Raw genomic sequence first — 12,415 nt, 5'->3', positions numbered from 1 at the left:
GACCCGTACGGGCAGGGGTACCTTTACCAGTAAACATTAAACAATGCATTGCTTTAAATTAAGCATCAACATTTGCCCTTCCCAGTCATATATGTACACTAGCAGTCAGCTTGCTTTTTGGTATTTGGTGTTTTCCAAGACATCCCTCAACAGACAACTTCCTATTATTTCTCCAGTTCCTGCTGCTACTATTTTAACCGCAGTCAACACATTTCCCACCAGCTCCTCCTGTGTCTTATTTAAACACTTCCTTATACAATTTCAAAGGATAACTAGTAGACAAAAGTCTTTGCTCCATTATTGCCCAAGTAAATTTTAATACTAACTCCCCCCTTGTTCTTCAAAAATATTTTAAAATAAAGCATATTGAACTAGTTCAGATGTATGAGAACAGTTCTCAGCTCTGTCCTTCCCATCCAATACAACCATGAGGAGGAGTTTTGAAGCATCCACATATCTCTCCTATTTTTTAAAAAAAAACTAGCTACAGCTTGCTGTACCATTCAAACCCAGGAAACTGTAGTTAGTCTTAACTGTGGTTTACTAAAATGGAAGGATTCACGTTAAGAACAAGCAGCAGGGGGCCTTGGACTCACAGGCTACCCCTTTTCTCTTCTATTCAGCGTGGCCATGAGCAGATTCCGCTTCTATTTTAGATTAACCACAGTTTAGGATTTGGATGTAATACTGAAATGCTTAATCTTAAAGATAGAGGCAGCTTCTGAAACTATGGCTTGAAGTTCACTTATCTTCTGGAAACCTCTATATCAGCAATGAGCTTATTCTTTTACAAGCTCGCTTAGTGTGCCTGGTTGAGGCAAGCTGTCTTGTTATCATCATTCAAACAGCATTAGCCACTGATAGGTAGCATGATTCAAATGAAGACATTTGACTAGCAAAATTTGCTTTCCATGACCTGCAACTCCAAATGCCACGAGGATTTCAGAAGCCATCTTTCAGGAAATTCACCAATTTAGTAAGCTCAGTTGACACTGTCCTGAATTCTGCAGATCATCCGGTGTCATCCAAAAGAATCAGCTCAGGCAAATAGGAGAGATGTAGAGTTGTTTTTTAAGAGTAAGGAGGTTAGTCTGTGAGATTTTATGGGAGAAGGAAAATTCAGAGTATCATACTGATGGGGTCTTAGCTAGTACAACAATAAAAATAACATATGTATCATGAAGATTAAAAAAAAAAAATAGTTACGATTCTAGCACCTGACTTAGGAGTCAGATCAGATTCTCCCTTTTGGTGAATGTCTTGAAAGTAAAGGCTCTTGGTTATTTCTGTACTGCCCCCTCATAAAATACCCAGGTAAGGCACAACTATAAAACGTAAAACACCATAAAAATGCACATGATAATAAAAGTGATGGGCTAAATCAATTTAAACAACTGCACAGGCCCAGCAGCATAAAAAGGTCTTCACAAGATGCCTAAAAGTCAAAAGTAAGGATGCTGGAAGAGTGTTCCACTGCATGGGCCTGGGGGCGCTAAATGCCCCATTTCTAGTGAATGCCACTCAGGCCTTCATAACAAAACTCTCCCTGATGATCTCAGTGATCGAACTGAGATATAAGGGCTCAGGTGGTCCTTAATGGACCCATGTTTTTTCAGGGCTTTTTATAGCAACACAAAAACCTTGACTCTGGTCTCGTAGGTTATGGGTAGCCTGTGCAAAGGTTTTAGCAGAGGTGTCATATGCCATCAGCCACGTGCTCCCATCCGCAGCCCAGCCACCGTGTACTACACCAGGTGGAGCTTCCAGGCCAAGCCGAAGGATAGCCCTACAGAGTGTGCATTCTTCAGAGGGCTTGGGTGCCAGGCTTCATGAGAGTAGCATTTTTTGGTTCCCAATCTTGCAAACGCTCAGTGCTTAGAAACCTTGCTGATTTTCTTAGTGGAGCCATGTGTAGTAGTCACAGAATGTGATCTAAAACCAAAGATGCTGCTGTAAGGTACTGGCTGTGTATCTGGATGCTTAAAAGCACCATTTTGATATTGCCTTTCTTCCAACAGGTATAAATCCAACGAGGATTATGTATATGTCAGAGGACGAGGGCGTGGAAAGTACATTTGTGAAGAATGTGGGATTCGCTGCAAGAAGCCAAGCATGCTCAAAAAACATATCCGAACTCATACAGATGTACGGCCTTATATATGCAAGTTGTGCAATTTTGCCTTCAAAACAAAAGGTACTTAGTCGTTCTTACTCTGGGGCGGTGGGGGTGGGGTGGTCTGTTCTTGGCTCTCTGCCAACCATCTTTCCAAATGCAAAGGTGGTTTTCTTAAAGCAAGGTGGTTTTATTTATTAAAACGAGACCTCTTGAAATGCAACTTTCCCCTCTTTATCTAAGTGATTCAAGGATTTATGTGAGACGGAGAGCCACTCTGTATAACTTAATTAAGAAATATGGGCTTCTGCCCAGCCCATCTGTCTGCAAAGGAAATGTAGTGGCATAAAATTTAAAAAAACTGCCTTGGCAAACGTTACTTTTGTGCTCCAAATGTTATGGTGCAAGTATTAATTACATTAGGGGATTGTACATTTGCAGTGGCACATTGCAGAAGCAGAACATTAGCTGCAGGGCAGAGAATTCCTGATCTGCGTTTATGGTGGGTCAGTTTCACATTGATAAATAATGCAGAAATCCACAGACTCCAGGTGGGCCACTCCATCCACAGTGGTATTAATTATGGATTGAGATCTGATAGCTTGTGTTCACATGTACTTACCAGCTCAAGAGAGGGGGTGGTGGTAGAGAAACTTCCATTTGTCAGCCTGAGGCATTACATATAGCAGTACTCATTGGCGCAGAATTTCCCATGGAACCAGATCCTGAAGGGATATTTCATTGGCATTTTCTTTTATTGTTTACATTCCCTAAATCTTGGCCAAACCCTGCTTCTGATGTACCTCTTGGCCATGGCGATGTTCTAGTGTGTGTGCACGTATTTCATGAAAGATGCAGGTCCTTGCCGGTTTTGCAGCCGTAATATGACAGAAGCTGCTTTGGTGGCCTGGTAGATGTCTCTGGGCTCCAGCTCTCATAAGCACCTTGCAATTCAAAGATGGTGGATGGTTTGCAGTCAGGAACATTGCCTTTCAGAAGTACACGTGTGTTTGGGAGGCTGCTGTGTTTCTTGATGGAGGCAGTATCTGCAGCAGCCAATAATTTCTTTAACACTGCCACAGCGGGGGCTGACCAAGACCTGGCTTCCATCATTCATTTTATTAAATTAATTGTACTTATGCCCTAACTTTCCAATATAGGCCTCACAGCTCCAAATAAATAAATGCTCTCTATCTTGCATCTACTCTGAATAGATTGCAAAATAAATAATCAAACAAAAATGAATAGCGTGCTAAAACTCTAAATGCTACCTAAATTCTGGCTGTACATTTTTGAGGCGTTACCCATGACAACAAAGAACCGAGGGGAGGCTGAAAAAAACCCTAATATAATTCTTTGTGCACTCAAATTCTCAGGCAAATATGGTTATGGATTATATTTCAGTAACAAATTGCAAAGGGGTGGCTGTGCTAGTCTGTTGTGGCAGAAACGGTGACAGGCTCTTGTGGCACCTCCAAGCGTATCGAGTCATTATTGTGTAAGGTTTCGTGAGTCTGTAGAAGTGAAGTGTGTGATGAAGCCCACTTTTGTCCACAAAAGCTTGTGTGATCATAAGAGACTCCCCAAGTCTCTTCCTGAATTGTATTTCAGCCACCGTAGCTAGAAGATATGGGCTGAAAATCAGTGCTGCTGTTCTGCTTGCAGAGTGGCTTTGATTCAGCAGAGGCATCCCCTAACACAACTGAAAGGGAAGTAACCATCTTAGAAACTTCTGCAGCCCACTGTGTCACCTTCTGCCACATTATTCTGGAAAGTCACACAACCATCTGGAAACCAATTTTCAGAAGTTGAGGGGGATCTGCAGGGGAAAGAGGGACAAAAATTGCCTTCCCTTCTCTCATATTACCTTTGCAGAATTAAAAGCCATTCTGCACGTGGAAAGGCAGCATCAGAATTCACCCCAGTCTGGTCTTAAATCATTCCTAGATTGCCCCTTGGTGCTTTGTCTTTTAAAGGCCCTGTTTTGGGGCCTTGTATTAGTATCCGATGCAAACAACTGAGTGGCAATCCTTTCCCAGCATGTTTACATTGGCTAATCACCAACGGATTGTAAGGATGATGCTAAACACCATTGAAATACAGTATTATTAATAATAATAGGGTTGTCTGAGCAGCACAGTAAAAAGAAGATAGGCTAAACATTCCGGAGCACCAGGACTAAGAATACCAGCACCTAAGAATATACATGCAAATACTGTATATGCAATTACTCTTGCTACAATGGCATTCAAATTGAGTGGATCTGTTCCATCTGTCTGTCCAGTTTATTTGTTCTCTATCTAGTTGGGGGGGGGGGGGAAGGCTGCATAATGCCAACAAGTTTCCCCATCCCCAGTGCCATCTAATTAGTGTCATCTTTCCACAGGAAATCTGACAAAACATATGAAATCTAAAGCACACATGAAAAAATGCCTGGAGCTGGGGGTATCTATGACATCGGTGGATGATGCTGAAACAGAAGAAGCAGGTATGTCACAATGAGTTCAGTGACTTGCTGTGGCCTTTGCAATATGCAAATGACGCATCACATTTTATCACTTGCTGACAAGAGAGGATGTGTTAAGAATCCCGCCCCCCCCCCCGATTTTCTCATGTCAACACAAAGTGTCGAAACAATTTTGACATTTTTGTCTGAGGCTTACAGAGTGTAGGGTTTCATTGATTCTGAAAATGGCTTCCCTGCCCCCTCCCCATCCCGAATGGAGTATAAACGTTGGTCGTAGCACGCAGAGTATTCTTAAAGGTTGACATGCAAACACATTCCCAATTAGTGTGAAAACATTCTGTACCTTGCAAGCTGTATGAGACCTGTCCAAGTTGTATGTACAAGGTGATAATAAGCAGAATTTTTCTCCAAACTGCGGAATCCAGATTATACTCCTATCTGTTTGATACATCCTTGGGCACTTGAGAATCCTAGTTCCTAATTCTGTTGGGAGGGAAAATCTTAATTTAGGCCTCATGCTTACAGAGTAAATCTTTAATAGGTAAAGACTTGAGATGCCAAGCTCAGATTGTCTAACTGTGCAATCCTAAACATGTCTACTTGGAAGTAAGTCCCTTTGAGTTCACTGAGAGTCACTCCCAGGTAGTGTAGCCTTTCAAGGCCCTGTAAGTGCTATTTTGTCAAACCCCAACCAGTCACCATGTGACTTGGCTTCTCATCCTACCCTGCAGAAGTTTTGGAGAGCCATAGAAAACAATGGTATTTTAGTGCTTGATTGTGACAGCTGCTTTGTGTGTGGGAAAGCTGTATGGTCAAGTCTGGAAGTATGTCTCTGACTTATGCTCTTTTGACTTGTCACAATTGTTTCAGAAAATATGGATGACACACAACACGAAGTCAAGAAGAGCAGCATGGCTGGCTCGTCAACAGAGCACCAGTTCTCTGATGCTGAGGAATCGGATGGAGATGATGGAGAGGACAATGATGACGATGATGAAGACGAGGATGATTTTGATGACACCCTTGGAGATTCAACACCCAAAACAAGATCCCGAAGCACTAGCCCCCAACCCCCAAGGTTCTCCTCATCTGTGAATGCTGCTGCAGCATCCTATGGGGGTTCTCCTGACAGTTCAGTGGGACATTCATCCTTGATAAGTTATCTGGTCACTTTACCAAGCATTCAGGTTACTCAGCTCCTCACACAAAGTGACACTTGTGATGATTCACAGATGACAGAATACCAGAGGTTTTTCCAGAACAAAAGTACAGATTCAGAACCGGACAAAGATAGGCTTGACATACCTTGCTGCATGGATGAAGACTACATTGTTTCTTTGGAGTCCAACTCTCCTAGAGACTTTTCATCTTCCAGCAGACAGTCCTCACCTGGGTATGATTCTTCACCGTACAGAGATAATTCGCCAAAGAGGTATTTGATGCCCAAAGGAGATTTGTCACCTAGAAGGCATTTATCACCAAGGAGAGAGATTTCACCCATCAGACACGTATCACCAAGGAAGGAAGCTGTACTGAGGAGAGAGTTATCACCACGGAGAGATGTGTCACCAAGACGCCATCTATCACCAAGGAGACCCATGTCACCTGGGAAAGATGTATCCTCCCGAAGAGATCTGTCTCCACGAAGAGAGAGAAGGTATATGGCCTCAGTTCGAGCAGCATCACCCCGAAGAGGGTTGTACCATAACCCAACGTTGCCCATGGGCCAGTATTTGCAGTCGGAGTCAGTTCCATTGGGACAGTCGGTGAGTTGAAAAGAACATGGTAATTCAAAATGTGAACTTCATTTATCTGATAGTGTTCTGTAACTATGAGTGGTTGGCATAAGCAAAGCATAAAGCAGAGTTGTGTTATATATTCTAGTCAGAGGTACAATGGATGAAAGGGGCAGTGATTTGTACAACAGAACCTTATGGAAGAGTCACTAGAAGGCCACAGTGAGTGCCAAAACCCATGTGGCACAGACAACTAATGGAAGGATCAACAGAGGTCCCCTCAACAGCATTCTGGTAGTCCTGTTGCAATTGTTGGGAGCTGAATAGTTCCCCCCAAAAAACCCTTCTCCCATGTCCCTTCAGTTATCGTACTGTGTTAAAATGACTCTACACCTTATCATTCTTTCCATCGGCAAATACCAGAAAAAACATCCATGCAAGTGAATGTTCAGTGTGCCTTGTCTTGCTGGCTTTTGTCTGGAAAGAACATTGAAGATGAGTTGTAGTCCAAAACATCATTGGATCTGAACTCTAGAATCATAGAGTTGGAAGGGGCCCTTAGGATCATCTCCAACCCACTGTAATGCAGGAATATGTAGCTTTCCTTTACGGAGATCAAACCTGCAACCTGGAGGACAGCAGGTTGGCAATGGCTGATTGAGATTAACTTCCTCACTCCCTGCTTCTCAGGAAAGGGTCCCAGAAAGGGCAAACCAGGAGATAAACTCTCAAGATCCTTCCTAGAACAAGCTAGTACAGCTGCCCTTCTATCATCTGACTGCTTTGTTCTCCACAATTAGGATTATTCCCTGTGGATGCAAAGAATTGAATTTGGACGCACAAGAGTAGCAATTTTTGAACTGTTGAATGGGCTTCCTGATGCATTTGAGCACTCCCACAGACCTAAATATTATTGCCTTCAGTTATCTTAGGGGGGAAGAAGAAGGCAACAACTGAAAACCAATCACCATTGTTACTGTCACATAAAGGAAAGGGGCGCATTGCCTCTAATTAACCAGTCGACTATTTTGGCCTCAGCTGTTTTCCTCCTCCTTCTCAATATTACATTACAAGAACTGACAAATAGAGGAAAACAAAGAATAGGGGAGATGTCTGTGTTCCTGCAGATCTATCAACATTGCTTTCACATGTGTCTGAGCTATTGACATTTGCTTATAAGCTTAGCCTTTGTGTGTGATATTTCGGAAGGTGAATTTAAAATGTATAAAGAGGCCATGAATGATAGTATTTGCTCTGCGGAGCATCTTATAGTTGTGGCAATTTGCTCTAGATGGCAGAGTGGCAAGGTTTTGTAGCCACAATGTCTCTTGCATGTTACCTCTTGTTCTTTAATGACACATTTTGCTGAACCAGAGGTAGCATTGTAGAACAGATTTGCTAGTCTTGCAATAGCTGCTGCTAATTGTGAATATCTTTCTCTGCTTGCAGAGTTCAAGACCAGGATTGTTCCAGGGACCTTATTTCAATATTTCTGGGGAAAAGGGACTTCTGGAGCATCACGGATCTAGCCTGTTCCCTGAGGGTCCCACTGACTATGTCTTCAGCCACCTCCCACTACACTCTCAGCAGCAGCTTCGCGCCCCCATCCCAATGATGCCCATTGGCGGCATCCAAATGGTCCACTCGGTACCTGCAGCCCTTTCAGGTTTACACCCTCCGTCCATCTTGTCCCTCCCCAAAGAGGGCTCTGGTGAAAAGAAGAGGGCAGCTTCGGAAACTATCGCTCAAGAATCATGCATTGTTTTGAAGCACCACGAGAAGCGCACCTGCCCTCACACTCTGCACACTGCGGCTCAAGGCGCCGCATCGCCTTCTCAGCTGCTGCTGCTGCAACAAAGCACTTCGGAAGACGGCGTCGTCGAGAGGGAGCAGGAGGAAAACATACAGACTTGTACAAAAGCCATAGCTTCTCTCCGAATCGCAGCCGAGGAAGGCCTACACGGGACAGAGCAGTCGCAGAGGGATTCTGAGCCTCCGCAGAAACCCTCGGAAAGTGCACATTTTAGCATTAAACACTTTAGTGGCTCCGAGCCAGGCCAGATCTGTGCCTCAGCCACCTCCCCTGACTTGCACAGTGGCGAAAAGGACCTTTTTGGTACATCACAGACTGCGTTATCTCATTCCACCTTTTACAGCAAAAGCAGTGCGGATGTCAGACAGTTAGGCTATCTTAGTAAGCAAGATTCCCCATCAAGCACACCAGAAAGAAGAGAACCACCCTCCGAAAAAAGCAACCCACAGCGATCCGAAAATGTGTGAAGACTTTAATACATGTGTTTACTCCGACCCCCGACTCCCCTCCCCTAGTGATAGAAGGAAGTATTCATCTTTATAGCATGCCGGTTCTAAGTTACAGTAGTTTGCTATTATATATACTTTTGTTATATCAAAAGAATTGAGTAAAACTACGAGTCATCATGAGCCTGACCAAAACGAAATTTCAAAGTTCTTATTGGGTCTGGTACTTTTAACCTGTACAGATGTTTGTGCCTTTTCTTTACTTTTGCTTATATTCTTATAAGCATTTTTTTAGCGGTAATTTGTACATATTTTAGAATTTGTGTATCTGCTTTGTAATAAATGTAATTTCTTTCCTTTTTTGGACACTTTGACCTAAACGATGTAAAGCAAAAAACAAAAAAAGCATCAATATATATGTGAGGTTGCACTAAAATATTTTTATATGATTAAAACTGAACAGCTTTTATGTACAGCTCTGATTCTGTAATACTAATATTTATTTACTTTGTTTCATAAATTGTACATTTTTTCTTAATGTTGCGGATTGCTTTTCTATGTGAAGCATGGGATTTACTGTTGCATTATTAGAACAAAAAAAATGTATATTGTAAACAAGATATTTAAACTAGAGTATCTTATTCTGCACTTATGCATTAGTTTAAAACAAAAATAAGATAAAAGGATGTATCAGTCCATTCTTAACTCTTGTAATTTTTTGTCTCTTGTTTGCTGGATCGACTATAACTTAAAAGTGCTGATTGTGGTTTTAAAAAGATAGTACCGTAAAGCATTAAAGTAAAACCATGTGCTATTGTGAGTTTTTTCAAAGCTTTATAAAACAGTTATAAATATATTAAAAGTATTTGGTCTTATGTGAACATGTTGCTCTATATGCTCCTTTAAAAGAAAATGGGAAAACATTCCACCCCATGTAAATATGTGCGAATTAAAAAAAGCAAAAGGAAAAAAAAGCGGTGCAATTTCATGTAGATTGTTTGGACACTTAGAGGCCTCACCCTGCTCCAAGTGAAGTCAGCGAAAGTTGTGAATTTGACTTGAACGGAAGCAGGATCAGGTGATAGGGCACCACATATCTTTATTAAAGTGTCTTTAAAAAAGAAAAGAAGAAGAAGAATGGAACTCTGGCTCCCTTGGCTTTGACTATAGCGGAATCAGGCTTCCAGCTCAGGTGAGAAAGCATGTTTGACTGTATAGATCTCTGTTATCGGCGGGGCCGGTAGTTGTGGTCGTCAGTGCTGGGCACTGCATGCATCAGGTGGAGCCGTGGAAATGACCTGGGGGGCCTCCATACTAGTTGATAGCCAAGGAGCCTAGTCATATTGCCAAGTTATCTCACTCGTATGTGGGGACTTTAGGGTGGGTTAGGGGAGGGAATATTAGACGAAGGCTTTACAGCCATTTCTGGACAACCAAGACAACCGGTAGGCATTTTCTCACCAGAATAAAAATTACCATCCCCATACGTCTTATCTAAGGGAAAAGGTCAGCGGAGAAAATGAATTCTCTCCTTCGAGATTTAGGGCATTTATAGCATGCAGTGGTTTCAGGAGGAGACGGGAAAGAACCATTGCTTATTTGTTTGGAAGGCATGATGGAGGCCACTCCCTTCACCCTGCCCCTCCCCAATATCCATGCATACACCCAAGTCAAGAAAATTCTGGGGTCTTTTCTGTGCTATTTAGTGGATTATAATTCTGTGAAAAAAGTTTGTATATTGAATTGCAATACATTTAAGGAGTGTTCTTTAAAAAAAGAAATAAATATACAGTTACATTACATACCTAGCGTCTAGTTTTCATGTGTTTTAATTTTTTTTTCCAGGCTAGCAATGTTGCTCTTTTAGGCTGCAATCCTATGCCTTCTATATGTATGAATAAGCCCCATAGAAATGAGTCTACTTCCAAATAAAGACTTACAGGATTGGACGGCATGTTGCATAATGTGACATTTTGTTGGGCATGAGCACGCATGTAACTGGCCTGGTTTTGCATGAAATAACAGTAAAAGCCGGTGATGCTTTGGCTGTCTTGCCTATTGCTACGTTTCTGCCAAATATTTTATATCCATTGCACACTTCTGAATAAGGAAAAAATCATCATAAATCATCATCTGAGCACTGCCCATACTCAAACGTTTAAACCTCTTGACCTGAGTATCTTCCAAAGAGATGAGTCTGCAACAGCTTGTTGTCTGTAAACAACCTGACAAATCTGTAATTATTAATCTGCACATATTTCAGGGTTACAACCCAGCAATGAGTTAAATAAGCAATGCACTTACCTCTATATTCCATTGTAGGGGGGGGGGAATTAGCAGTGCTAAGACTCTGCAGATACCGTGTTCTATGGTGGTAAAAGACGACCTACCTCTCTTTGGCTAAATCAGCTTTTAACAAGAGACACAGGGTGTCATTGTTACCCTAGGCTCATTTTCTTTTAATTTGTTGCTAAAATGTCAATGAAATGTGGATATCTTTGGTGAAATTGAGGCACAGGAATGTGGTATTCTTCCTAATTGTGTTTGCTATGTGTTTGAGCTGATTGCTGTGAACTGCCCTGAGATCTACGGGTGAAGGACTGTATACAAATTTAATAAATAATAATAATAATTCCAACATAGTTCCAGCTCCCCGCTCATTTTTGCACAGTAATATATAGAACACGTTCCTGGACAGACATATACACAAAAAGGTTAATTTGGATTGGTTTACCCATATCACTTTTCAGGGACAACCCCTTCAGCATGACCCAATATCTGGGATCATTCCCAGAAATGGTAGGTGCCATAATCTTTGTATTTCTCTCTCACCCCGGGCTTCATTATATGGTAGCAATTTGAACTCATTTATGTAGAGTTGAATATTCCAGAAGAGCTTGTTTTCAAGTAAGCGTATCCAGAACCTGGGGAAAGGAATGTAGCTTAGTATTGGACCACATGCTTTTCATGCAAAAGATGCCACATACAATTCTGGATAATTCTCCAGTTATGTCTGAGAAAGAATCCTATCTGAAACTTTCCAGAGCTGCTACCAGTTGATGAACACAAGGCTAAACATGGACCAGTGGTCTGGCTCAGTAAGGCAGCCTTCTGTGTAAGCAGCAGCTTTGCATCTTGCAAACGCCAGTTTGCATATTGTACTGTCAAACTGAATTCTTCCCTGTCTTTCAGACACAGGAACATCCATATCCAAGGGCTGTGGGAGAGAGGAAATAGGGGCCCAATTCAGACATCCCAGCAAGCTATCCATCTCTATGCAGATATTTTTAAGTGTTTGCCTTTAGTATCCATCATTGAACTAGAAATAAAACATCAACAAAAAGGATGTTTCCATTCTGTAACACAAAAAAATAAGGCTTATGCTTTTAAAAATAAATATGTGTAAAAAGTTCCAGTGAAAAGTTTTCCTGCTTGCCTTAGTGCATCATGTCTATAGGGGAGGTATAATCCTGATTTCCTGCTATTGTGTTTTCTCAAAGTGGTTCATAAATAAAATACCTATTCAGGCTTCCAAACTTTCATGAAGGAAAGATAGGCCTACACATTTCTAGCCCTTTCTGATATTTTTTCTGCATTCCCAGAGAAACATCTGGTGCAGTCTTTATGATATCATCCATCCAGCATCTCACTAAGTGAAAATATCTGTAGAATAAGCTGTTATGCTGTGTCCAGATAAAATATACCTGAATACCTACCCTAAGCAAGTGGATTACACTTCTAAACACACTCTTGCTTTTCTAGTACTGTCCCGAAGGGTTCAATTAAGTTTTCACAAGTGGAGGGTTGCAGAAACATTGTCCCAAATCTCTTCCAAACTGA

General features: G+C 41.7%; 1 protein-coding gene across 6 annotated transcripts in view; it reads left to right on the top strand.

Moving 5' to 3' along the window:
* The window catches only part of HIVEP2 (HIVEP zinc finger 2), a 137,662-nt gene extending 127,285 nt beyond the window's left edge, over positions 1–10,377 (top strand). For all 6 annotated transcript variants that reach the window (XM_083607543.1, XM_083607547.1, XM_083607544.1 and 3 more), the window contains 4 exons: positions 2,019–2,194; positions 4,500–4,601; positions 5,451–6,346; positions 7,766–10,377. In XM_083607543.1, coding sequence (XP_083463669.1) covers positions 2,019–2,194; positions 4,500–4,601; positions 5,451–6,346; positions 7,766–8,596 — 2,005 coding nt within the window. In that variant the 3' untranslated portion in view covers positions 8,597–10,377. The remainder of the gene's footprint in view (positions 1–2,018; positions 2,195–4,499; positions 4,602–5,450; positions 6,347–7,765) is intronic.
* Positions 10,378–12,415: the final 2,038 nt, after the last annotated feature.

This window comes from Podarcis filfolensis (genome assembly GCF_964270895.1).
Source record: "Podarcis filfolensis genome assembly, chromosome: 3".
Taxonomy (NCBI): Eukaryota; Metazoa; Chordata; class Lepidosauria; order Squamata; family Lacertidae; genus Podarcis; species Podarcis filfolensis.
Note: the sequence above shows the minus strand (reverse complement) of the source record. Positions and strands in the feature narration are given on the sequence as shown.